This window comes from Epinephelus fuscoguttatus, linkage group LG13 (assembly GCF_011397635.1).
Source record: "Epinephelus fuscoguttatus linkage group LG13, E.fuscoguttatus.final_Chr_v1".
In the NCBI taxonomy this organism is placed as follows: Eukaryota; Metazoa; Chordata; class Actinopteri; order Perciformes; family Serranidae; genus Epinephelus; species Epinephelus fuscoguttatus.
Window position 1 is genome coordinate 37,209,310 of NC_064764.1, and position 26,378 is coordinate 37,235,687.

At 43.4% G+C, this 26,378-nt stretch overlaps 3 protein-coding genes across 4 annotated transcripts in view; 1 reads left to right on the forward strand and 2 right to left on the reverse strand.

Annotated features, from left to right (window-relative positions):
• enox1 (ecto-NOX disulfide-thiol exchanger 1) overlaps positions 1 to 5,437 on the reverse strand; it is a 153,894-nt gene extending 148,457 nt beyond the window's left edge. Inside the window, exon 1 of the mRNA XM_049594345.1 lies at positions 5,320 to 5,437. The gene's annotated coding sequence lies outside the window, so the exon portion shown is untranslated. The remainder of the gene's footprint in view (positions 1 to 5,319) is intronic.
• On the forward strand, positions 5,333 to 8,341 carry lacc1 (laccase (multicopper oxidoreductase) domain containing 1). The gene is made up of 5 exons (XM_049594361.1): positions 5,333 to 5,819; positions 6,481 to 6,659; positions 7,042 to 7,207; positions 7,297 to 7,522; positions 7,692 to 8,341. The coding sequence occupies exons 1-5, from the start codon at positions 5,333 to 5,335 to the stop codon at positions 7,900 to 7,902; spliced, it is 1,269 nt and encodes a 422-aa protein (XP_049450318.1). The 3' UTR covers positions 7,903 to 8,341.
• A 135-nt stretch (positions 8,342 to 8,476) lies between these two features.
• lmln (leishmanolysin-like (metallopeptidase M8 family)) lies at positions 8,477 to 25,467 on the reverse strand. Of its 2 annotated transcripts, XM_049594343.1 has the most exons (17): positions 25,091 to 25,448; positions 22,814 to 22,917; positions 22,651 to 22,681; positions 21,797 to 21,879; positions 21,537 to 21,654; positions 20,322 to 20,500; positions 19,933 to 20,038; positions 19,439 to 19,533; positions 18,557 to 18,674; positions 18,357 to 18,464; positions 18,079 to 18,266; positions 17,715 to 17,847; positions 17,119 to 17,278; positions 16,652 to 16,782; positions 16,339 to 16,549; positions 15,512 to 15,644; positions 8,477 to 8,564 (listed from the first exon to the last, which is right to left on the reverse strand). In XM_049594343.1, the coding sequence occupies exons 1-16, from the start codon at positions 25,223 to 25,225 to the stop codon at positions 15,544 to 15,546; spliced, it is 2,001 nt and encodes a 666-aa protein (XP_049450300.1). In that variant the 5' UTR covers positions 25,226 to 25,448; the 3' UTR covers positions 8,477 to 8,564; positions 15,512 to 15,543. The 2 variants fall into 2 exon arrangements, with proteins under 2 accessions (XP_049450300.1, XP_049450299.1); XM_049594342.1 differs by lacking the exon at positions 8,477 to 8,564 and having other exon boundaries at positions 11,775 to 15,644; positions 25,091 to 25,467.
• Between the last annotated feature and the right edge of the window lie 911 nt (positions 25,468 to 26,378).

Consider the following 26,378-nt stretch of genomic DNA (forward strand, 5'->3'; position numbering starts at 1 on the left):
AGCAACTGCTTCAGAACATTTGGGAGACGGGAAATTGGCGATGTAGATGGTGAGGTAGATGCCTGATTGTAGAAACTGTTGAACATTTTTTGGGCGCATGCCGTTTTTGGCTTTTGTTTGAACACTCATTTTTAGCATGGATCCTACACACTGTTTTATAAATGAGACCCCTGGGTAGGTAATCATCTTTGGAGGCCAACACTGAAAATAAAATGAGATGAACTGCCTGACCTTAACTCCACAGCAGTACATAACAATAACACATAATGACAAAGGCCTAATTCATTCAGTTGCTGCTGCATGACATGGACGGATGATAAACCAGTCAAAGAAACATTTTATAACCAGCACTACTGCAGAAAGATGCCAAGAGATGAGGTTACAGCTGATGAATGTAGTGCAGTAAAGAGTACAGTGTTCCCTCTGACGTGGTGCAGTAGAAGTAAAAACAGAGATACTCTGGTGAAGCACAAGTACCTCAATCTTCTGCTTACAGTACTGATATGTGAACATATTTTCCAGTCAAGCGGACGAACCAGAAAAACAGATCAGAGGTTTGAACATGTAATTAATCTTCCTCTGGTATTTATCACCTCTGGATGTTTGTGCTCTGTTTCAATCCTGATGAATTTCCACTGGATGTCTAAAATCTCTCTCACTGTCACATTTCACTTCTCCGGCTTTTCCAACCTGCTGCGTCTCTGACCGTCCTGTGATCAGCACACGTGTCTGTCACAGTGTTTGATTGTGCCGAGCTCAGACTGAAGAGCCGACACTGTGGTTCACAAACAGCCTGGGAAATTCCTACATCCTCAGTTCATCAGGTGAATGTCACTCACACACACACTCACTCACACACACATACCACACACCACAAACACACTGCAGCTGAACTCCAGCAGCCGCAGAGGAGCGTCAGTGAGTGTGTGAGAACAGGAAGTGATGAGAAAACACTTTAATACACCGCAGTTTTAAAAGCACATGTTCAAACACATCAAAGTTTTCTTTGTGTTTATCTGGATTCATTAACTCACACGAAAAGTCCCTCAAACGCACCAGAGGGAGACTTACAAACAAACAACCCCTCACACAAAACACCTTTGAAGCTCCAGTGTGAGGGATTTAAACAGCACATTAGATCGTCAGTATGTTTTGTGTAAAATCAGCTGATAATAAGAATCAATGTGTTTTTGTCACCTTAGAATGAGACGTTTATATCTACACATGGAGATGTTTCTACAGTAGCCTGGAACGGACAAACCAAACACTCCATTGTCTCCATTACAGTTTTGCGCAAAATAAATGCGATATTTCTAAAGTTTCGACACAGTACAATTGTGACTTGTAGGTGTTTCCATTAAAAGGTGTTTTGTGTATGAGCCGTAATTCTCGTAAAATGTCGTCCCGCGAGACTCCACTGTGTTTGCAGAAGTAAGATGGGCATTCCAAAGCTCTTGTGAGCTGGAACAATCATCTTGGTTTCCACTGCTGCTGTTGCAGTCGTCTACAACCGAAGGCGAAGCGAGCGAGTGGCATTCCAAAGGCAAAGTCCTTATTAGTTTGAATGAGTGAACCCTGAACCGATCATGTGACCCCCAGTGTCATGTCCAGTGACGTATATTTGCATTACACTTTTGCGATATACTTCTGTATCGCCACGTCTGAAAAACCACCTCATGAGAGCGTAAAAACGTTTTCTCGATATATGAGAGTTTTTTCGAAATGTAGGTGTTTCCATCACCAGTTTTTTATTGCGATATTTAGGTTTTGCGCATTTCTAAGGTTAATGGAAACTCACTTAATGACTCTAGACAGGGACATTCGCATTTTCGTAATCAGCAGCACCTCCGCACTGAGAAGCATCGCAAATGAAACGTCTTTATTCAGTGTTTTTACCGGTTCAAATCAGCTGGTGTGTTTGTTTCTGAGAGGAAGAGACCTCTGAGGATGATTCAGCTCCTGGACAATGAAGGAATTCTAACCAGGAGCAGTTTCAGCTGGTTGTAATCTGTGATCCTCACTGATAGACGCCATTAAATCCTCCTAAATCTGACACACTGGACCTTTAACAAGGATAGAACATAATCCCACTGTCTCTGATAACACCACCATCATGTTTAGCATCATCAGAAATCATGCAATTGTTACACAAAAATAGTTTTGATTAAAAGAGTAACTGCCTGACTCTCTGTGGGCAGGAGGGAACTGACTCTGCAGTCACCCAGGACACACCTGAGCGAGCAAGCAGAGTGAAAGTATAAAATAATCTCTTATCTGAGAAACCAGACTTTGACCTCTTCCTGTTTTTCTCTTCGTCTTCCTGCCTGTTTGCTCTTTGCTGCTTTGAAGATGCGACTGTAGACACCAAGAGGTGAAAGTCACAAAGTAAAAGGAACTCACTATTTACACTGAACTTGTGAAGAAAACTTTGTCTTCATGCTTCTGCACCAGTGATAGCAGCGGCCGGAGCCCTGTGATAGTCTGGTGACCTGTACAGGGTGAACCTCACCTCTCAGGTAGGTACCAACCCCTAACATGAGCGGTTACGAACAATGAATGGATTAATGTTTCAATAGTACGTGTTAGCTAACTCGCTTACCTCACCATCATGGAGAAGTGCAGTGATTTAGTGTCAGCGAGGATTCATAGGTAACAGTGTTTGCTAATAATATGTTGGATGTATGTTCATTCATATTGTGAGACATATTTTAATTTACAAAACAAAAACTTAAATTATAAAAAAATAACATGGCTCCTCCCTGCAGTAACTCTGAGAACCATCTGTTGAAGACAAAGGTTTTAAATGAGATTGTTTTAGGTCAAAGTCATGTGTTTGTGAAACACTGATCATGTGACCGCATAAATGAGACTCTGATTATTCATCTTTTTGGATTCTTCGTTCACCGTGGAGGGACAAGAGGAAACATTTTTTTCATGAACTCAACATAAGTAATGGAGGATAAACAAATGCAGTGATTTAGTGTCCGAGGATTCATAGGTAACAGTGTTTGCTAATAATATGTTGGATGTATGTTCATTCATATTGTGAGACATATTTTAATTTACAAAACAAAAACTTAAATTATAAAAAAATAACATGGCTCCTCCCTGCAGTAACTCTGAGGACCATCTGTTGAAGACAAAGGTTTTAAATGAGATTGTTTTAGGTCAAAGTCATGTGTTTGTGAAACACTGATCATGTGACCGCATAAATGAGACTCTGATTATTCATCTTTTTGGATTCTTCGTTCACCGTGGAGGGACGAGAGGAAACATTTTTTTCATGAACTCAACATAAGTAATGGAGGATAAACAAATGATCATTTTGAGGGTGAAGTCTTCCTTTAAAGGGATAGTGCATAATGGCTGAAGTTTCATTTTTAGGTGCACTATCTTTTTAAGTACAAACCGGGAGCTCTCCTCTGATGGGAACGTTTTCAAATCCAGACTGGTTGAATGACTCGTCACTACGAGATCCAGACCCTGGGACCAGTTGCATAAAGCACTTTAAGTTAAGATTATCCTTTAAATCTGAGTTAAGATTTCCTCTGAAAAAACAGCTGCACAAGATTTCCATTAAGTTTTTCTCCTTATCTTGGTCTTAATCTAAAGGAATTGCTTAACGTTTGTTAAACCGTTGCACAGACGACCTTAGCAACCAAAGTAAGGGGAAAAAACATAAGGTACCTCTGACTGCATGTTAACGGCAACATGGCCGAGTTTATGGTGATAAATGAGGACAATGATGAGCAACTGATTTTGCACTTTAAATTTGATCGGAGGTCAGTTTATGATTTGTCTCAGCATCTGAAGTTGGATCACTCAACTTTCTGAAGCTCTGTGGTTTTATGTAACAGGATCTTTTTAATCACTTATTGGTGAGGTATTTCATGGACACAAGTCAACGGTGTGCTGCATCAATCGGCAGGTTTCAAACACCCCCGCCTGTCTGCTGAACACTGTGGAGAAGTTCCTGTCCCAGCATGAGAAGGATCAGATAGCGATGACAGGTGGGCTGTCACAAGAGCAAACAAATCGTCTCCATGGAAACAGTACGACTTAACTGTGCAGTAAACGCTTTAACGCCCTTTCTTGACTAAGGAAACCTTTTAAGAGATTCTGTGCAACACCCTTAAGTAAGTTCTGCAGCTAAGGAAAAACTAAACCTTAAGTGTCATACATCTAGGGCTGCCACGATTAGTCGACTAATCGATGACTAATCGACTATTAAAATAATCGCTGACTATTTTAGTAGTCGACTAATCGGTCATTTTCATAGAAAAGTACTATAAAGTACCCAAAATCCTCTTACTGCAGCTGCTTACGTTCAAATATTGGCAGCTTTACACACTCGCCCGTGACAGTGAACTAAAACCCTTTGGTGTGAGTACGAAACAAGACATTAGATGACATAATTTTGGGGTTTGTGCGAGACAGACCGACATTTTTCAACATTTTAACACATTTTTCGATAAAATGATTAGTCGACTAATCGAAGAAATAATCAACAGATTAGTCGACAATTAAAATAATCGTTAGTGGCAGCCCTACATACATCAGGAGCAAACTTAAGGTGTTTTGTGCAACGGTCCCTGGTCCTTTAGTTTGTGACTTCAACTCAGATTCTGAACTGTTTCATGTTGGTGTCATCTCGTCTGTTTATCAGGTCTCAGCAGCAACTCAACAGATGACCGCAGCATTTAGTCGACTCATTAATGAACCACAGCCCCGTGCACCAGCGTCCATCTTGTGTCTTCTCTGTGAGATGTAGTTTTCAGTGCCTGTATCTGCAGTTTTGTTCTGATCCGATAGAATCTGATGTACAGCTGTAGATTAAATCACCCAGCAGGATATACAGGAGTTAGACTGAGCCCAACTTTAAACATGCAGAGCAGGAAATGACGCATTAATGCAGCAGTAATATTCATCCAAATACTGGAGATAGAAAATGAAAACACTTTGCTGCAACTCTGCTCAGCTAATGACACAGTAGAGTTTTGGATGCAGCACTTTCACAGAGTGTTTTACATACTTTTCCTGTAGTAGAGGATATTCTTATGCTTCAGTCAGCAGATGTGGAGGAAACAGCTCAGATGAGAGTTTCCAGAGTGTGAGTGTGTGTGTGTGTCTGGGGTTTCCACTGTGGGCGGAGCCAGGCTGAAAGGGACACGACCCAGGAAGTAGACAGTCTCTGTAGTTTCCGAGTTATTTTGGCTGTCAGACATGTTCCTCTGTGACGTAACTCTATATAAAGCTGCGCGTGCGAGCAGCACGGGTTAAACAGGACTCTGTGTGTGTGTGTGTGCGTGTGTTAGTTACCTGGTGTGTCACGATGTGTGAGGCCGTCCTGGTGGATCTGATCCACGGCTGCAGTGCTGGATGCACCGGCGCGTCTCTCCTGGAGGATCCCGCCGCAGCGGAGCCGCAGGTCTTCCTACTGTGCGGGAAACGGTACCGGGAGAGGAACGGCTTCTCTGACGCCTTTGTGAGCTCGTGCAGGAGCGTGCACGTGCTGGACTCGGACTCCACGGCGGAGTGCTTATACCGGTTCAAACAGACTGTGGATCAGCTGGATCTGAGCTCTATCAGAGTCCTCACGACCCCGCGGGGCCGAGCCGTGCTGCAGGGCTACCAGGAGCTGCTCTTCACCGCCGTGTACACCTTCATCTACCAGGTGGACCATCTCACCTGTCCGAGCTGCGCAGGCTCCGCCCACACAGACTCACCTGGAGGAGTCCATGAAGAAGTCTCCAAGTTTCTGCAGCAGCTTCCTGCACAGAGGGGACAAGTCACAGTCCTCAAGTCAACTCTGATCCCAGGTCGGTTCAAGGAAAATATTTAACTATCTATTGTGTCCAGAACTGATTGATGCACGAGCACTGCAACAGGACAACCTTAAAAATATTTCTTAAGTTTATGTGACATTAACTGAATAAATAAATAAATAAAAACTGTAAATGAGGCAGAGTTGGCCTCAAAGTTACCTTTTAATGTGTGATCTCCTTCCAGATGTTAAGAAAGAACCACAGAGATTTAAAAAACTTTTAAAATTCATATACACAACATAATAAACTTGCACAATATACAGTGCACATCCATTAATAAATGATGCCATAGTATCCTGTGTCCAGTGGGGTATTTAGATGAATGAGATCAGAGGAACACAAACCAAACTCTGTAAAGAAACTCTCAATTTAACGATGAGACAAATTCTGTTGTAAAATAAAGAGATTCAAAACACATAACTGGACATTTGAGGGTTTACTGTAGTGTCTGACAAACAAGCAGTATCAGTTGACACATCTACAGTTTTCCAATACACAGTAAAAGGTGTTTCCCAACTGGTGGGTTTGTAAAAAAAACTCACCCAAATCTACAAATGTAAGGATAACATGAGACAAACCAATGTGTTCTCTCCACGGTGCTGTAAAACTGCCAGATTTCTTAATGGAGATTGGTGTGACTGTCTTTGTCTCTCAGACTGTTTCAGTCATGGCTTCAGCACCCGTAGAGGCGGCGTGTCCTACATCCCGACTCTGTCCTCCCTGAACCTGTTCAGCAGCAGCAGGAGGAGGGACCCCGGGGCTGTGGTGCAGGAGAACAAACGGAGACTGGCCCTCCACGCTGGTTTCAACCCTCAGCTGCTGCGTCAGGTCAAGGTACTGACCTTTGGTCACATGATTCATCCTGTACGACACAAGATTACAGGCCGAGGCAGCTGATTGTGCTCCTGCAACATGAGGGACAGTCATTTCTCTTGTGTATACTGCCACCTAATGGGTACACCCTGTAACGACAGGGTCAATCCACAGAAGTTAAATTTAGTTCAAAAAAGGGTAACACACTGAAAAACATTTAGAGTGAGACATGCAGGATGAATTTATTGATGTGTTTAAGATCATGTAACCACCCAAAGATACAGGCCTCTGTATTTAAGATATATTTCCTGTCACAGAGGACGAAGGACACTAGAAAATATTCATATCTGAGAGGCTACAAACTTTGCTTCCTGCCTGAACCTGTCGGGTGTGTTTCCTGCAGGTGAACCACGCCAGTGATGTCTTTGTTTTGGGGAAAGCTGAGCCAGAGAGCTACGATGCCATGGTAACCAATCAGACTGGGGTGGTTATCGCAGCTCCGGGAGCCGACTGCATGCCGATCCTGTTCGCCGATCCGGTGTCAAAGGTCATCGGAGCCGCTCACGCAGGTTCATGCTTCAATTAGTTATTTACAGAAATGTCTGAGATGATCTCAGTGATGTTAGAGGGGACACTCAATGTACCGACTGTTTCTCAGGCTGGAGAGGAACCCTGATGGGTGTTGCTATGGCGACGGTGGAGGCCATGGTGAAGGAGTTTGGTAGCCAGGTGGGCGACATCCTGGTTGCCGTGGGACCGTCGGTGGGGGTGTGTTGTTACACTATGGAGAGACAGCAGGCGCTCGACTTCCACCGCATCCACCCGCACTGTGTCCCTGATCCAGAGTCAGCCAGACCGCACGTCAACATCCGCCTCGCCAACAGGTAACAGAGGACGAGAGAGGACATGTGGTTTATTTTCAGATTTTACTTCATATTAAAAATGTTTCCCTTGCTATTCCTGCGTTTGGGGACGAATCATGCTCCAGGATTTGGAGCTACAGTTCCCATAATGCATTGTGAGCAAGTATTGCCTGTTGCTTTCCCACCTCAGACTTCTCCTCGAGCGCGGCGGCATCCTGCCTGAACACATCCATGATGACACGGTGACGGAGCGGCCCTGTGTGACGCCGTGCACCTCCTGTCACCCCGAGGACTTCTTCTCTCACGTCAGAGACGGACTGAACTTCGGCACCCAGGTGGGCTTCCTGTGGATCAAAGAGACGGAGGACGAGACCCCGCCCACAGACGGACAGACGGACTGACAGATGATTGTGCTGTTTGGACTTGAATAATCAGCAGGTAGACAACACCTGGAGTCAACAGGTGGAACCACATCACTAATAACTCTACAGTACAGAATATAAACATATAATATATATATGTGACTTTATATCCGGGGGATGTAACTAAGTACATTTACTCAGTTTGAGAAACTTTACTTGATTATTTTCAGTTCACTTTCTACTCCACTACGTTTATCTGACAGCTCTAATTACTTTACACATTAAAACATACGAGTTTATAAAATCTGATGTATAATTATATAATTAGTCAGACAGTAAATATGAATCTATTTTTGATGGTTGCAGTGAGTTTTCCTGCAGTGTGTGAACACGTCCTGCTCTGGGTCAATCACACACATTCAGTCTGATTATAAATATTAAAGTGAAATATTTAATAAAGCTGTAATGCTGAATAATACCTGCTACACCTGTTCAGCCTGTTCCTGCTTAAACGTGTATTAATTTTAATGTGTAATAAATGTTAACTCCTCTTTAGGTTCCAGCTGAGTGGCTTTATTAAAGTCGTCTAATTAAGATCAGCAGCTGTTGTTAACGTGGACAGAATGAGCAGTTCAGGTGCAGCCGGGAGACGTGGGAAATATGGCCGCTGAACACTGCAGCCGTAACAGAGCAACTTGTATCTGTAACAAATAAATATGATGATCTTTAAATTATAGGTTTGAATCTGTAACAGCACTTTGCAATAATCATTATTATTAAAAAAACAAAACAAAAACATCATTATATTAAAGTTTCCTCCAGAAGTCAGAAACATTCTCTCGTGAAATGTGTTATTACAGGAAGCTTTCAGTTTTGTTTTACTTTAAAAGGAGGGAAGGAAGAAAGGGAAAGGAGGTAGGGAAGGAAGGAAAAAGGCAAGGAAGAGGGGAAGGAAGAAAAGGCAGGGTAGAAAGGGAAGAAAGAAAAGGGTGAAGGGGAAGACAAGAAAGGAAGACAAGGAAGGAGGGGGGAGAAAAGTAAAGAAAAATGGAAAGAATGAAGGAATGGTGGGAGGGATGGAAGACAATGGGAGGAGGGAGGGAAGAAAAAGCAAGGTAAAAAAGGAAGAAAGAAAAGGAAGGTAAAGAAGGAGGAAAAGTAAATAAAAATGGAGCAAATGAAAAGTGGGAGAAAGGGTAAGGAAGGTGAGGGAGGAAGGTGGGAAGGAAAAGGGGGAAAGGTGGAAGTGAAGAAAGGAACAGAAGGAAAGGAAAGAAAGAAGGGATAGACGGATGGAAAGGAGGGAGGGAAAGAAAAGTGTAAGACAAGGAGGGAGGATTTTAGTCTCAGAGTGAGAAACTGTTCAGCTCCAGACTTTAATTATAAACATCAAAATAAACCTGTTTTTATTTATTTTAAACAAAAAACTATCAAAGAACGTTGTCACAAGTTCACAGCGTGATTTCATAGAAAATGCTTTAACATAATCGATAAATTTAAGTTCATCTGTAAACGTTTAAATCTAACGAGCTGTGGTTTAATAACTTCTGCAACACAATAATTTCAGAGTCAGACACAGGACAGTCGACGACGTCTCTGGGGAACAGACAGCATTTATTCTGACAAACGTCTCAGTCATGATTTGTCTTAAAAAGCAGCCCTTTTTCTAAAAAACAAAAATAAATTAAACATCAGATGAAGAAAGCAAAACGTCTCTGCAGCAGATCAACAGGAAACCCTCTGATGTCTCCATGGAAACAGACTTAAAAAAACAAACAAGCATCAACAGAACGTCCTGAAGCCAAACAACCAGCTGACGCTCAGTTTGAGGTGAAATGCCCCTTTAAAGGAATAAGAACTGGTCTGAGGTCAGATCTACTGCACAGGACTGACACAAAGCTCTACAGTGCATGAGTTACACAATATAAATAATACTTCCCTCTGTAAACAACAACAAAATCCAGCTGTTTGTTTTGTTCTTCCTGTTGACGCGTCAGTGAGTCACAGATTTTAATAAATACATAAAAACTAAAGTCTGTCAGTGTTTCAAACAGAAGTCCTTCATCGTTAAGGCCCACTCCTCTGCCTCAGTGTTTCTTCTTTAAATATAACATGACTCAGCTACACTAAAGAACAGAAGAGTTTCATTCCAACCAAACACAGCGTCTGTCGTTCTCCACAGAAAGCTCCCATCCCTCCATCACACAGTACATTAATAAAACATGACGACAGGTTTCATTTGGTTTCACTAACAAAGACATTAAAGAGTTAAACTGAAGCTACAAAAACATGCTGAGTCATGGTTTCACTCTCAGCTCCTCAATCCTTCATCTGCCTGTAATGAAAAGTTTCACCTGAACCTTCCTGACATGAAGCACCGTCACACTCCTGTTCTCTCAGTGAAGTTTCCTAAATTCACAGCAGCACCGACATGTTTGAGGGACAGTAACTGGGAACCACAGCGTGTGTCACTGGGGCGAAGGTTTCCCATGATGCTGTTGGATGATGATGACTGTTAGGGTGCTGTCAGCCCTAGAGTCGTCTCCTTCGGTCTGAATCAGGGACTCATGTTGTTCCAAAGTTGCATAATTGCCTAGAATTGGTTCGTGTTCTCACGGCAGCATTTACAAGAGGACCAGATCAAATGCCTTGTGTGAGAAAGCTGCTCTTGATTGGTCAGAATTTCCATGTGGGAAAAATCCAGGAAGTAAAGCAAACGTTGAAGAAGAGGGGCAAACAAACTTGAGTTCGATTGATCGATTTGGTTTTGATCACTCAGGTTTGAAGTTTTAAAACTTTAAAAAAAGCTTTTTATGAACTAACGTCCAGCTGACGATGTCAGGACACTGCAGCAGCTCACGCATTCATTAACCTCGTCACAGGTGTTTGCTCAGTGCTGCTAGGATAGCGAAGGTGTGACCCATCCTACTCTCCTCTGATTGGCTAGCACTTGTTGCCTTTGTTGGTTGGGTGGTTACGTTTAGGAAAGAGGAGTGGGATTGGTGAGGGTAAGAATGTCAGGGTCAGAGCCAAAGCACAAAATACAATGTACAACCCTACACCTGTGGCGGCTAGACGCATGTTGGCACTTCACGCCACTGTCCTATTTCCAGCCTCACCGCCCCCCGGCATTAAATGCATTTTCCCCCACCTGCTCTCTGCTTGTACACACCAGCTCTTTTTCTCTGCTCCTGTGGTCAATGGACTGCACTTGTAAAGACCACTCTTTGAAGTCGCCTACATGAAAACACAGACAGTACTTACTGACCCTCACGCCGACAAGAAGTCCAGTGTAGTTTTTTAATCCACAAAACTTGTTCGGGGTATCGGAGGATAACAGCTAGCTGGAATAACAGCTACACTTGAAGTGCATGGAACCCACATTTTGAAAATGTAATAAAACTCCGCTAATGCATTTCAAAAACGTCAGAACGGCTCGTCCGTCGTAATCCGAGTGCCCTGAAGACGCAGCATGCAAACGTGACTTGAAAAGACGTAATTTACTCCACATCATTTCTCACCGTGGTCAGTTAGCCTGCCCTGCATGCTTGCTGTGTTTACATGGCAACTTGCGTGAGACTAGCTGATGGCTAGTGGTGGTGCTAGTTCTCGAGTCTAGCGCGAGTTGCCATGTAAACACAGCAAGCATGCAGGGCAGGCTAACTGACCACGGTGAGAAATGATGCCGTAAAAGTGGAGTAAATTACGTCTTTTTAAGTCACGTTTGCATGCTGCATCGTCAGGGCACTCGGATTACGACGTTTTTGAAATGCATTAGCGGAGTTTTATTACATTTTCAAAATGTGGGTTCCATGCACTTCAAGTGTAGCTGTTATTCCAGCTAGCTGTTATCCTCCAATACCCCGAACGAGTTTTGTGGATTAAAAAACTACACTGGTCTTCTTGTTGGCGTGAGGGTCAGTAAGTACTGTCTGTGTTTTCATTCTAAAGTGGCCATTTCCTTTAATGACCCACAATCCCATCATTATAAAGACAATGGCCTAAAAGATACTTCTTGGCGAGTCATCGCTCTGGAGTTCGGCTCTTCAGGTGAGAAACCAAGTTTAATTAGTGCTTGTCCACACATGAGTTTAAGCTAACGTAGAGGTGGAAGAGGTTCAGATCTTTCAGTAACAACAACTTTGTGAGGTCGACTGTTGACAAGCTGCAGTATGACGCTTCTGGTGTGTGCTGGGGACGGCCTTTGACACACATTTCCAGCTTAAGCCAATCAGAGGCTGAGAAAGGCAGAGCAGGCGGGTCGCGTCTTCACCATACTGCGAAAAACATTTGAGCTGAGGACCCATCAGTGAGATGTTGCAGTACAGCTTCTGACCAACAGTGGCAGCACTGAGTGAACTGCTGTGACTAATGTTTCAGCTTTACCCCTTCATCATCATCATCATCATCATCATCATGCTATGGCTTGTTCAGGTTTTTCACTGACTGACAGCTGACAGCTCTTGGTGACTGACAGCTGACAGGTACATGGCTTATTCTTCCTCTTCTGTGTGTCAATGTTTCACCTCTTCCTAACGTACAACAAGCAAATGAACTCTGGAGGATGAAGAGCAAACAACTGTCCACATATACTACACGCAATGTTGCAGTGTGAGGACAGGATGAGATTTTTATTGTGTTCTCTCCGTCTGCAAATGAGTTTGTGTCTCAGTTATTTAATCATAACTCTGGTGGTGTTCTTGAGTTTGATTAATTGTAGTGATCTGTGTTTACAGTTTCATCGCCTGTCATGAGGAGTAATATTAACTGTCAAAGAAAGTGCTGTGTGATATTTAAGATGTGCTGCTCCTCAACATTATAAATGGCTCCGTTGATCCATGTTGACTGCTGACTGGAGGGAAACAGAAACATCAGCGCTGATTCTGACTGATGGAGGAGCAGCGAACGTTGAAAAAAATAATATTTGCTGTTATTACAGTTGGGATATGATTGGCAGTGTTAATGGGGATGATTATATTCAAATCATTATTCACATTTTCTCTGAAAAACATTAAGATTATTATGATGTGATTTTCTCTGCCAAACAAAGGATATGATGAGTAGGTCAGGATGTCTCTGCAGCATGACATTATTTAATTTAAGATGGTATTTTGACACACTTTTAACACATATTACATCTCCTGGGATTTGAAAGCTGCAGTCAGACAATTACAATAAAATTTGCATTACGTGTTCAGCCCTCAGTGACACGTACCTCAGCCTGTTCACTGACACACAGAGCAGTGTTATCTTCAGCGGGAAAAACTGAAACTATCTGATGTCTCATTTATAAATCAATGCTTGGGAGCCATACTAAAATGGCGCGCAGCGTAAAATATTCTACTGCTTCTACGATCAGGCTTCCACCTCGCCATCTGCATCGCAAATTTCCCCATCTCCAAAATGTTCGTCGGCATGGGTCAAAGTTTCTCCCATCAAGTCTGTTTTTATAGATCACTACTTTTACATGGGAAGTGGCATACGCCTCTTTCAGGCCTCGTTTTGTGCGTACATTCACAAACGAGACCCCTGAAGTTCACATGTGCTCGTTCACATCACGTCCAGTCTGGACAAGGTGTTTGTTCTCTGCTCTGTGTCCATTTGTTCGAAGTATTCTCTACAAACAGGAGGTGAATAATCTGCTGTTAATCTCTGTGTTGTGTTCATGTACTGACTTCGGTCTGTTGTCGGTATATTATAGTCTTGTGCAGACTAAGCTAACAATTAGGGATGCACCGAACCGATATCTGGATCGAATATCAGCCCCGACATCATCAAAATAGATGGATCGGGTATTGGAAAATGCAACCTATACCTGAGGCGATCCTTTCCCTTTAAATCTATTGCGATGTGAGCTACGTCATACGTCATGGAGCGAAGGAGAGAGTCTGCTGTGTGGAGGTATTTCACACTATTTCAAATGCTGTTGCACAATTGTTTATTTTTGTTATAAAGAAATAGTTCATCATTGCATTAATCTGTTTCATCTTGTTTCATTTTATCTCAGGAAGGGACTGTGCAGTCATCAATGCCTGATGCCTCCAGTCTTTTCTGTTCTACATGTAAAGGTATATCGCTTTTTAGGTCAACCATGGTATCTGATCAGTATCGGGTATCGGCTGATACTCAAAGCCACAGCATCGGGATCGGTATTGAAACTGAAAAAGCTGGATCGGTGCACCTCTACAAACAATCATGATTTAAGATCTGAAACAAAAATCCTGGAGTCAGAATCCGTTGGGAGTTGTCCCAAATACGACGTCAGTTTGCTTTATTTTATAGTTGCCAAAAACAAGATTTACTTTTAGTCTGAAGATGAGAGGGAGACGGCAGAGGCGAGGACACTGAGACTTTTTCGCACAAATGTTTCAAGTCAGATTCACTAAACTCTCTTCACTGCAAAAACCTGACACGATCGGCTCGTTTCAAGAACCGCCTGATCATCTGTGATAATATCAACACCAACATAATGCTCTGTAAGGCTCCATACTCCGCTCTGCTTCATTCACAAAAGTTAGTAAAATAAAAAATAAAACACCCTCAGCAGCACGTGTCCTGTTGTGGGACCCAAACTAAAAAATATTACTACAGCTGCCAACGACGTGTCACTAAAGCAGCACTCTCACATGAGGTCTAAAGCAAAGTGATGGAGGGGAAAGATGAGCTGTTGGTTGTATTTTCTGTTGAGTAAGAAAATTAAGTCCCTTTCTTTACGTTTTGTGAGTTAACTTGGTTTATTTGTCTGACTGAAAAAGCGAAGAGAGCATCTCTGTCACTTTAACTTTGTGTGTTCACACATTCGCTATGACCTCTGACCCCCAACAGCACCTGCTGTTTGTCATGTAGGAAACTGAATGCGTCTTCTTCGCGTCTTCAACTGAAACACACTCGACTCTTCGTCCCTAAATTCACACAATGTTGCAAATCTGCTCAAAACAAAAGAGGGAATGAAACTCAGGCGACACCTTCTCCGTCACCTGCCTCTAAAAACAGGAGTGCATCTTAGGAAAGAGTCGTATTTATATTTACAAGTGTTCTGGTTTGAACTTTAAAAAGTTGAGCAGTTACCTCCTGCTGCCAGCGGAGGGCACCACACTGCACACATCTCATTCAGAGGAAGCACGCTAACCTTTCAGCTTAAAAGTCTGATGTTTTAAAAAAAAGTGTTTGTAACTTTAAAAGCGTCCGGGTGCACAAACACGCTTTAGTGTTAGCCTGCAGACGGCAGGCAGCTGGAGCTCCTCTTCATCCTCACATGTATTCAAGCAAGGAAAGATCACTAGAGGACAGATCTTCTGATCCTCTGTCACTGCAGCGCGAAGGAATAAAACTGGCTGTGATGAAGCAGGATGATCGGGAGCTGAAGGAGAGCTGTCGAACCAGCTGCAACACGAGCTGATAAAAAGACCGATATCATCCAGTCATGATCAGCAGAAAGATCCCTGACAGAGTTAGAGATGAGATGAGCTGAGGAATGAAGGAGAGGAGGTCCTGAGGAGGGAAAGATGGAGGAAACAAAGAAGAAGAACTCACAGTAGGAATGAAAGAGAGAGGAAGGAAACAGGGAGGAGAAGGAAAAGGACAGAGTGAGGAAATAAAAGATGTGTGGTCCAGATCCTCAGAGGACTCCAGATGAGTGTTAAGCTACCTCATTGTTTAGTGTGTGTTAAGTGTGTTTTATCAGCTGCAGTGGCAGAGCAGCAGTCCAGCCACCAGGGGGAGCAGGTTGAGCAGCAGGAGCCACAGAGTGATGGCCAGACCTGGAGAGCTGGAGCACGGGTCTGAAACAAACAAACAGAATCACATAAACGTGAACAAAACTCATTTTATTCAACCAAAGCTGAATATTGAAAAAACTTCAACTCAAAATGGAAAAGTTCCCCATGTCATCTCCAGTTTTTCCCCATTGACCAATCAGATAATTTGAGAGGCGGGCCTTCTGTGGTGGTCATGACAACAAGTTTACAGTTGGTAAACAATGGAGGAAAAACTGGTGGTAGCAGTTGCTGGATACCCAGAGCTATACGGCCCGACGATAGACAGCAGGTTGTCAAACTGCCCGAGTCATCCGACAATATGCCTGTAAACGTCCATCATGGAGGAGAAGCTCCTGGACCAACTGGTGGTACTCCCCATGATCCAGCCTCTTTTTTAGGGTCTCATGTACCCACACAGATCAATTAATTAGTAGGGCTGCCCCCTGATAGTCGACCAAAAAGATCATTAGTCTGAAAGATTTCACTGATGTAAACTCATCTTCATTGGTCGACTACAAATGTGACGAATCATCTGAAACATGGAAGTAGCTACACGCCCATTAGCCACTTAACACAATCATTACTGCCTTGCCGACAGTGTGTTGAGAAAATCCTGGCTTCATTAACCTGCTGATGACCACCAATAAGAAAAAACCTATCAAAGCATCATCTGAACACTTTGTGTGCACCGCTGTAACAAGAGGACGGTGGAACTGACCAATGGGGTGACTCCTGGAGGAGTTGATGGGCGGGAGCTGGTGTGGGAGGGGGCAGTTGTCACAGAAGTCGGTGCAGGCGGGGCAGATCAGGACGCCGTTGTAAACCCAGTCGTTGACTCGCACGCTGACGCTCAGCAGCTGACCTTTCCGGACGCAGACGAAGGAGCGATCCTGAACGAACACCGTCAGGCCCTGAGCCGAGCACCACACCTGGAGACCACGACAGCATTTTAAAACTCACACAGCTCCGAGTGGACGCAGTCTGATGATATAGAAAAACATCAGACGTAGAGAAAACTTGTATGAACACACCTTGTAGCATCCGGAGCCCCAGTCAGGGTACGTCATCTTCCTGGTACACTGCTCCATCACAAAGGCGGACTTCTGGTACAGACACACAGAGTCCGGTCCATACTGCTCTGCTCCGTAGTTCCTCCACCAGTCTGAACACACACACACAGAAATATTTCACTGTTCATACAGATTTTACTGAGAAATTCCTCCACAATTCTCCTCTGAGCTCTCAGTTAGACTGATGATGTTGACAGTGATGATGTCAGTATGCTTCGGCCCAACTTCTTCCTTCCTGCTGTCTAAATAATATTTAAATGATTATTTAACTTTATAATGGAGCGTGTCAGCTCAGTTACAAACCCTGTTTCCTTTAAACATGGCCGGACAACACACCAGATGAAACAGTTCAAGTCGAGCTCACTGACACCTAAATGACATGGTGTTAGTGGTAACCATAGTAACAGTGGTGTGACTGTGACGGTCACCTGGCTGGTTCTCTGACACTCTGCAGTACGAGTTCCTCTGATACTCTCCGCTCAGGTGCCAACTGAACTCCTGACTGAAGGGACAGAAGTCAGCGATCTCCACGGCGCCGCCGAACATCGACAGCTCATCCGAGGACACCTCAGGGATCCTCTCAAAGTACTGACACACACACACAGAAGCACACACAGTGTATCAACAGGCAGTAGAGTAGTAGTCAAGTTTACAGAGCACTGAGTACGTCACAGTGGAGCTGAAACAATTCACAGATTCCTCTAGATAATTAAATCAGCAGCTAATTTTGTAATCGATCAATCGTCATTTTCTCTGGAAAGAATTTCAAACATTCACTAGTCCCAGCTCATGCGGGTGACTAGTTGGCTAGTGGCCCTAAATGATGACTACGGGTCAACTAGGAATATTCTTAGTCGCGGGCAGCCCTAAAAAACAATCATGGGTGACAAGGCAAAATGGAACAATACAAATCCAGCCAACATCAGCCATCTGCAGGATCTGAGGCTTTGGGGGTTCTGCATGTTTTGGTGCCAGAAAGAAACTTTTCCTTGTATTGGGTGTGTGTGTGTGTTTGTGTGTGTACCTGGTACTCCAGCGGCAGCTCCTGTGGGTACTTCTGCAGGTTGCAGACGGCCACAGCCAGCTGGTCCTGTCTGCAGGTCAGCTGCAGAGGAGACGCTCTCACTGTGTCACAGTACGGAGTCACAGAGTGTCGTCTGCACCAACAAACACCACACAAACATTTCATATTCAGATTCTTTGAGTGTCCAGAAAAGGGCTATATTAATCCAATGTATTATTATTATGATTAAATTAAAGAATTCAAAGTTCAAAAACACCTGACCGGGACATCTGTACTTTAAAGAGTCTGACTGGAGCTGTGAGCTTTAAAACAAGTGAATATTCTTTGTGATCATGAGAGTTATTATTCTGAGTATGAATGTGACCTCTGTCTCTGTCGGTCCATCCAGAACTTGCAGCTCTTCATGACGAAGTCACAGCCGAGGCCGCGGCCCCAGTCCAACCTCTGGGCCAGGCTGTAGTTGGCTCGGTACCAGCCGCTGTCCTCCATGATGGCCAGCGTCAGCCGAGAAAACACCCGGTTCTGAGTGTGGGAGCCCGTCATCGCCTCGTTCTGAGGGACCAACAGAAGGTGATGATGAACACAAGGAGGAAACATGAACTACAGTCCCACAGAGAGAGAGACAGAGACGTGTGTGTTTACCTCCAGCAGTCTCTTCTCCCAGTGGTTCAGCTCAGTCCCTGTCCCTCCCTGGTTCTCCAGCTCCATCCCCTCCAAGATGGGACAGTTAAAATGTCTCCTCGCCTCCTCCTGGAACCAAGAAAAAAAAATACATTTCTGCATGTAGTGGGACTTTAGGGTTATTACTCTAGTGAAGACAACTGACACAACATGTTTCTCACCACGACTCGGGGAGTGACGAGGACGTGGACTTGGTGTCGGACCATCACTCCTCCTCTGATGTCCCACAGCCTGCTGACCCTCCTGATCACCGCCTCACTCCACTGGTACAGACCCAGGCTGACACACACACACACACACACACACACACACACACACACACACACACACAGGTTCAAAGATTTGCGATGAGGTGTAACTGCTGAGCGTTGCAGAGAAAAGTAGCAGCAGTGTGAACTGGCAGGTCTGAGCTCGACTCAAGCCGGCTAATGACATCATCTGTAACTCAGCTGGTCAAATCGCCAGCAGCTGGTTTTAGAACGTAAAGCACGTCAACTGTTTCAACAGCCAGTCAGCTTGTAGTGAAAATGACCACAGACGGCGTATTCGCTTGCTGCAGCAGGTGCTCCGTCCCCACCGAGCCCTCTGTTACCGTTCTCACAGTGTGCCAGTGTCAGACGTTGCTCTCTGTATGTGCTTATGCCCCGCCCACACACATTCTCATTGACTGATGAATTGGCGCTGGTTATTTATATTATTGTGGCGTATTGTTTTGAATACAGTCCATCTGATGCTGGTTTTGTTTCATCACTGTAGCCAGCATCTCACTATCACTATCCTCATCCAGATTTTAAGAAGCTACAAATTATATTCAGCCACAAAATACGTCTGAAAAGCTGCAAATCAGAACAGAAGTACAGAGTTGCTGACTAGAGATGATACACCGTCTCACCTCGTTGACTTGGTGTGAACCAGCGGATTTTTAGAAGTCGCCTGTTTCAACTCGTCTCGCTGCAAATCTTTTTTTTTTTTAATCAATTTGCGCTGCAACCCGATTAGTGTGCACACTACAATGAAGATCTTGAAACACAAAGTGTCTTCACCTCTCGTTGAAGGCGGGCAGGCCGCTGGTGAATCGAGGAGTCAGAGGTTTGCCCTCGTCATCGTGGTAGAAGGCAAACAGACCAGCTGAGAACCCCTGGTGGTCAGAAGAGAAACAGCACACACAGACAAAATCACACTGTTGGTGAATAACGAACTGTCCCCTTTATAAACTCTTAACTGAAGAAAAGTTGAACAATCCAGAGAATTAAATGTCAGAAAAAATAAGCAGTCCAGTACAGAGAAAATAAAAACAGTAAAAAGAATAGATAGCTAGCATGTTAGCAGTTAGCTCATTAGCTACAGTGGTTCACCAACTAACCCTCTCAGGTGAGACCGTTCTTTGTCTCTATGAAGCTGCACAAAGTGTAAACAAAGCTCCTAAAATCCAGTGAGGATTACAGATCTCTGTTTAAAACAATCCAGTGTTATCTGTCATGGTTCGGCTGAAAATACTTCACACCATGAAGTACACAAAACATGTTGTTGTACTGACCAGAGCGTGGATGATCTCATGTTTGACTGTAGACAGCATCCCTTCAAACTCCTGAGGCTGAGAGGAGATCATCGCAGGGCACAGATTGGCATAGCCTGCTATAGGTCTGAGGTCACACAGGTGGGAATCACAGGGAAGGTTACAGGACAGTTTGTCCACAACAGTAATAAGCCTCACATTCATTTCTATATGAAAAGTTTTACCTTTCTGTCAACCATCTGATTCTCATAGTTTTTTTTGTCCCAAAGGTTTTATGTTTAAAGTTTAAAGACAAAACCAGAAGTGGAACATCGAAAAAAACATTTCAGGCTACAATCAGCTACAGTACATCACCAAATTTACTGAAGAAACATGAACATGAACAAATGCCATGATGGCGTCCTCCCCACCTGTCCAGCTCTGCTTCCAGCTGGCAGTAAGCAGCGTAGGCCACTATGTTCTCCTGCCCACAGCGCTCTGTGGTGATGCCGCTGACGTAGAGCACAAAGTCGGACCCTTCCACTCCGGGGCCATCTGGGGGCCCCAGGGGGCCACAGGACTTCCCTGACTCACTGCACACCTTGCATTGCTAAGGGGGAAATACACATGACAAGAGTGAGCAAAGACACAGGGAAAGTATCAAAGTAAGTCATGTAATTAATGGACATAATGTAAATGTGCCATTTCTATGCAGATGTTGCACAGTCATATCTTCCTGTCAACCTTTCTGATTCAGTCTGTTTGCCCTAAGGTAACCTGTTTGATGTCCTGTTGGTTTTTGAGTGTTTTTATTAACAGACCCAAATTTGAAGATAAAACTCCTCTGCAGAGGGACAGACAAACCTTTTACACATTATAAAGCATAAGTTACATTTTCAACAAACTCTGCATGTATTCATCCTTTCTGAGGTGAAGTTTTACCTTCAGATTTTGGACTTTGAGCCTCACATGTTCAGCAGTAAAAGCAGACAGCAGCAGGAGAGGTCGAGGCACTATTGTTAGCTCCTGCTCAGCATCTACAATAACCATAATGAGATTACCACCCTGACAATAGCCTTCTTTTATCCTTTCAACCTTCCACACTGCCCGTCCCTCCCTCATCAGTCCATCTAATCCTGCCTCCTCATTTTAGTGTTTTTCCTTTTGTTGTTCTTCAATTAAAGATCACTCAATCCTCCATAATCCCAGATCTGCTTTTGAGAATATGGATCACTCCGTCATCATTGAGCACCCCTTAAAATGGTTTAGCATTAAAAAACTTCACTGGTTCAGAAAACACTCCATCTGCAGATCTTCGGCTGTGCCCTTTTTTTTTCCTGTGGTGTCCCACAGGGATCCATCTTAGGTCCATTTTTGTTCTCTCTGTATATGCTATGCTTGAGTCAGTTATATTGAAACTGACCCATGATGATGTCCAGTTCTTTCTATTGTTTTTAAATGTGTAGCACTTTGTGACTTTAAACCACCAGAGGGCACAAAAAACTCAAAATCACTCCCACAGCTATGAATAGTTGGCCTAAAATGTTGTTATGTCCACAGCGTAACAACTTGGAATTTTGTTCTTTAAAGCTCAGAGAAGGCTGTTTTAATAATTGCATTATCCATCATCTGTGGTGCTTCCTGACCTGCAGGTGGTGCTGAGGTACGACGACAGGGCCACACCGGGTGACGTCTGCACAGGCGTCCTGGCAGTAGCGATGAGGGTCATCTCTCTTCCTCAGGTACTGGTTGGTTGCACATTGTCTGAGATGACAGAGACAAAAAGCACTTAACTGATCAGCTTCTTCAGACGACAAATTAAGCCTTTCTCAAACCTTTAAGAACAAATCTGTTCATAAGAGTTTGTGTTAGAGATTTAAACATCATGATGGGACAGGCCACGTACCTGCTGAGCAGCACAGGACCCACCCTGCGCCTCACACTGAAGGCTCTCTGCAGGTAATCGATGGCCTGAGGAAACAGCTTATCCTGAGGAGGAAACACAGTTTAAGTCGATTCAGCATCACTGCAGCAAGGTAAGAGCTTCAACTCCTGCAGGTCAGTACAAAGAGCCCAAAGCAGGAGGCAACCAACAATCACAATGAGCCAACAGAAACCACTGATGTGCTTTGAGCTGCAGTTCCTTTGACGGTCACTAGATGCTGCCAATGAGAAAACTTTAACTACCCTAATAACCTAACCTTCCTGTGTAATCAGTCTACCGTTTATTGATTATTTTCTTTATTTTATTTATTTCACAGTAATCAGTGTCTAGTAGTTCCTGACATGTTGAGGCAGAGGGTACTGTCTGTAGCTCTGGTTGAGGGTGAGAGGCTGTCAGCAGATAAACAGAGATCTGTGTGGGTACATGAGACCCTAACCCTGCGCTTATCTGCTTCCAAGCCTGCTGTTTTCTATTAAGATGGTGATAACTGCTGTTTGTAAAGTCTTCTCTAAAGCTCTGGGTATCCAGCAACCGCTGCCAACTTGTTCTGACCACCACAGAAGGTCCGCCTCTCAAATCATCCGATTGGACAATGCGGAAAAAACAAACAAACAAAAAAAAAAAAACGGAGATGACGTAGGGCGCTTTTGCGCTCTGAGTTGATTTTTTTTCAACTTGAGGAATTCAGAGCGCTCCAGCAAAAACACCAGGCACCTAGAGCGCAGTAATGAAAGACACGAAAAAAAAAAAACCTGCCTTCAGCTGCTGAAACACTTGTTGTGTAATCAGGGCCTAAGATGTCAAGTGCTCCTCACCTTTACCAGTCTCCTCTTGTCTGCAGGAAGCCTGTGGAGACAGAGAACATCCCGTCACCTACACTTTAATACTGTAGTCACGGAGTGGGAAAAAAATTGGTCCCTAAACTCTCAAATCTCGGACTGCAGCTTTAACATCATTGTGATCTGCTGCAGGACTTACTGGTCAACGCTGTAGTCGTAGATGATCTTTATCTTCAGTTGGAGGTCGTCAGGGGAGCTTCTCTTCGTCAGACGCTCAGGCTTCAAGTACACATGATGGACAACCTGAAAGAAGCACAGAGAAATGATAAACTGCACACATTCACATCAAGTGTTTTATACATTTACGAAGCATTCCAGGTTCAGGATGGATAATATGAATATAATCTGTACAAGTGATTTTACACACCAACAGCAAAATACACTCAACTGCCAGTTTATTAGGTACACTCAGCTAAAACTAAAGCAGTCCTGTAATAAATCCTCCTCCATGAAGGTTGAAATGTTCTTAACTAATTAACTAACGGTAAGATCAGTGTAGAGGATGCTGTAGAGAGTTGTCTCTGTTATTCAGTTGACCCTGCTTAAGTTTGGCCTGTTAAAGAATGATAAAATTCTTATTCGTTCTTTATTTCTTTCAGTAATGTATGTTTTACAACAAATAATCTACAAATGATTAAAATACCTTTGAGATATATTCTGTGGAAGTACCCTGACTATTTTTTAGATTGCTTCCAGCACAGATAAGGTGTTTTATCATGAGCATGCATCCAGTCCTTTCAGGAAATGCATGAATAATGACTTCAGCGTTTTGTTTTTCAGTTAAATAAAACCTTTTTGGCAACTATTAGCCATTGTGCACTTTTAAAAAATCTGTTGTCCTGCATCCGGCCTAAGTAGACAATGAGAAGTGCACACAACCACCTCTCTGTCTGTCGAATTCACAGCACCCAATGAATCCTTACGAAAACAGTTTAAAATAGTTGCACATTTCCGTTGATATACAACACATGAAAAATTCAATTCATTTATTTATTTAACCAGAAAAACCTCGGGAATAAAAATGTCTTTTTCAAGAGTGTACTGGCCGAGACAGGCAACGACACAAAGTTACAGACAAAAAACAGAGAACAAAAATACTGATTAAAAATTCAAAGCTTTCAAACAAGCAGTATAAAACACAAAATAAGAACACTATAAGGAAAGCCAAAAAGTATGTTAATATATACTAGAAATGAACCATAAAAACGCAAAAAGGGCAACTACACAATTACAAAGACTTTGACATCCGCACATAGAAGATTGTGTACAAAAATCCTGCAGCAGTGCTTTAAAACAGCTGAGAGGAACCACTGAGTACACCTAGTCCTTCTGCAGAAGATTCCACATATAAAGAGCAGCATACACAAAGCTCACTTACAAAACTCTGTACGTACCCTCAGTACAGACAATAGAAACATGCTCTGTGAACAGAGAACAGAGGCATTTTCAATTCTCTGCTTAATGTACACACATAAATATACTGGCTGTAGGCCAAGAAAAGCTTTGTATAAAAGAGAACGCCAATGAAAAAGTCGATGAAATTGTAAAGAGAGCCAGCCAACCTGGCCAGACAGGGTACAGTGATGAGTTACAGGCTTACAGTTGGTAATAAATCTCAATGCACCATGGCACACAGAGGCCATGTGTTGCACACAGTTTTGCCATTGTTTAGCTTTTTTGTCCTCGTTTTAACTGCATGTCTGTTTCTGTGAATACACATTGAGATAAACTTGAAACTGGAGTCAGATTCACTGTGTGCACACATACTTGATCAATAAATTGATAGATTTTTATTCTGTTTCCTTTGACTCTGCATTTTCAAATTGGCGGAGACGTACTATAAACAAATGATGACATATTTTTGATGAATTTGGGCAGCTAAGGCATGCCACATACTGCATTTTGACGCATTTTGGTGCTAAACTTTAGTTGTTTGCTTTTATTCTGAAGAGATGTAGCCGGAAGTGTAGTTTTTGTTGTTGCTAGGGAAACACAGGCTAATGGCGAACACTTATAATGATGAATGAATGATGAATGGTGAACTCCTAACTCAGTTATTTTATTTTAAATGTCCCTGACAGACACAGATATTATGGTTATTGTCAGTAAGCACTGTAAACATTATGAGTAGCCTCCTGTTAGCCTGTTAGCTTGTCAGCTAACTGTGTAGCAAATCTGATTTAGGCAGCTAACTGAATATGTTGGTCAGAAACAAGTATTTCACATCAGGGTTAGCTCTAATGGGCGTACAAAATACATTTGAAATACAGGGACACAGTGAAGTAGTTAATCTTATCACACAATATAAAAGATACGTTAATTAGCCATCACGGCTAACGTGCTAACTAGCTTATCCCGTCCGCTGCCACAGTGCTGCAGCTAGCTGAGTTAGCTCGGTTGATACACCGGGGCTCACCTCCTCGGGAGACGGGACTCGGTGCTTGCACGTCCCGTGGCAGCTCACTAACACAGCCAGGATGGAGAGGACGAGGGCAGGGCCGAGGAACCAGGACACGGACGGCTTGCCATCCCCGCTCAGCCTCGGCTCCATCCTCCGACCAGCCCGTAGAGCGGGGCTCGGCAGCCCGAAGTCAGCAGAACCTCCGCCGGTCCGGTGGTCCCCTCGGTGCTCGTTTCATTCATCGCTTGCAGGGTGAATCACAACATGTTAGCATCCCGCAAAAAACACATCCAACGGTTCAATGAGAGGAGAAGAGACAACAGAGGAGGCTGAAACACCGGCCGGTAAACGGTAAAATCTGAGCCCGTCAGCTGGTTTGATGCTCGGTGTCAGCTGAGAGGAGGAGAGGGGCGTGACTTGAAGGAGGGGGCGTGGCTTGAAGCAGGGGGCGTGGCCTGTAGGGGCTTCTGCAGTTTCTTGCTCCAGAGATATTTACCCACTCTCTTATCTAAACTACAATTAACACATAGGGACTGTTCGTTATTTATGAGAGGAGAGGAGGCGGTGCAATGAAGGGGAGACAATCTTTTATTTATTTTTTTTTTTTACACACAAACACACAAAAAAGAGACAAAATTCACAAAAAGGTGCAGAACAACCACAAAGAGACGCAAAATTAACACAGAAATGCAAAACGACCACAAAGAGACGCAAAATAACCAAAAAAGACACGAAATTCACAAAAAGGTGCAGAACAACCACCAAGAAACGCAAAAGTGCAGAAAGACCACAAAGAGACACAAAATTAACACAAAGGTGCAGAAGGACCACAAAGAGATGCAAAACTGCTACAACAAAGATGCAGAACAATCACAAAGACACAAAATTAACACAAAAGTGCAAAATGACCACAAAGACACAAAATTAACACAAAAGTGCAGAACGACCACAAAGAGACACAAAATTAACACAAAAGTGCAAAATGACCACAAAGACACAAAATTAACACAAAAGTGCAGAACGACCACAAAGAGACACAAAATTAACACAAAGGTGCAGAACGACCACAAAGACACAAAATTAACACAAAAATGCAAAATGACCACAAAGACACAAAATTAACACAAAGGTGCAGAACGACCACAAAGACACAAAATTAACACAAAAGTGCAAAATGACCACAAAGACACAAAATTAACACAAAAGTGCAGAACGACCACAAAGAGACACAAAATTAACACAAAGGTGCAGAACGACCACAAAGAGACACAAAATTAACACAAAAATGCAAAATGACCACAAA

Excerpts from the sequence above, each read along its gene's own strand:
- lacc1 (XM_049594361.1), top strand. The coding sequence starts at position 5,333 with ATGTGTGAGGCCGTCCTGGTGGATCTGATCCACGGCTGCAGTGCTGGA. Across the intron at positions 5,820-6,480 it reads CAAGTCAACTCTGATCCCAG|ACTGTTTCAGTCATGGCTTC; the intron begins GTCGGTTCAAGG and ends TTTGTCTCTCAG. Across the intron at positions 7,523-7,691 it reads AACATCCGCCTCGCCAACAG|ACTTCTCCTCGAGCGCGGCG; the intron begins GTAACAGAGGAC and ends TTCCCACCTCAG.
- lmln (XM_049594343.1), bottom strand. The coding sequence starts at position 25,225 with ATGGAGCCGAGGCTGAGCGGGGATGGCAAGCCGTCCGTGTCCTGGTTC. Across the intron at positions 18,267-18,356 it reads GGGAGAAGAGACTGCTGGAG|AACGAGGCGATGACGGGCTC; the intron begins GTAAACACACAC and ends TTGGTCCCTCAG. Across the intron at positions 17,279-17,714 it reads AGCTGCCGCTGGAGTACCAG|TACTTTGAGAGGATCCCTGA; the intron begins GTACACACACAA and ends TGTGTGTGTCAG.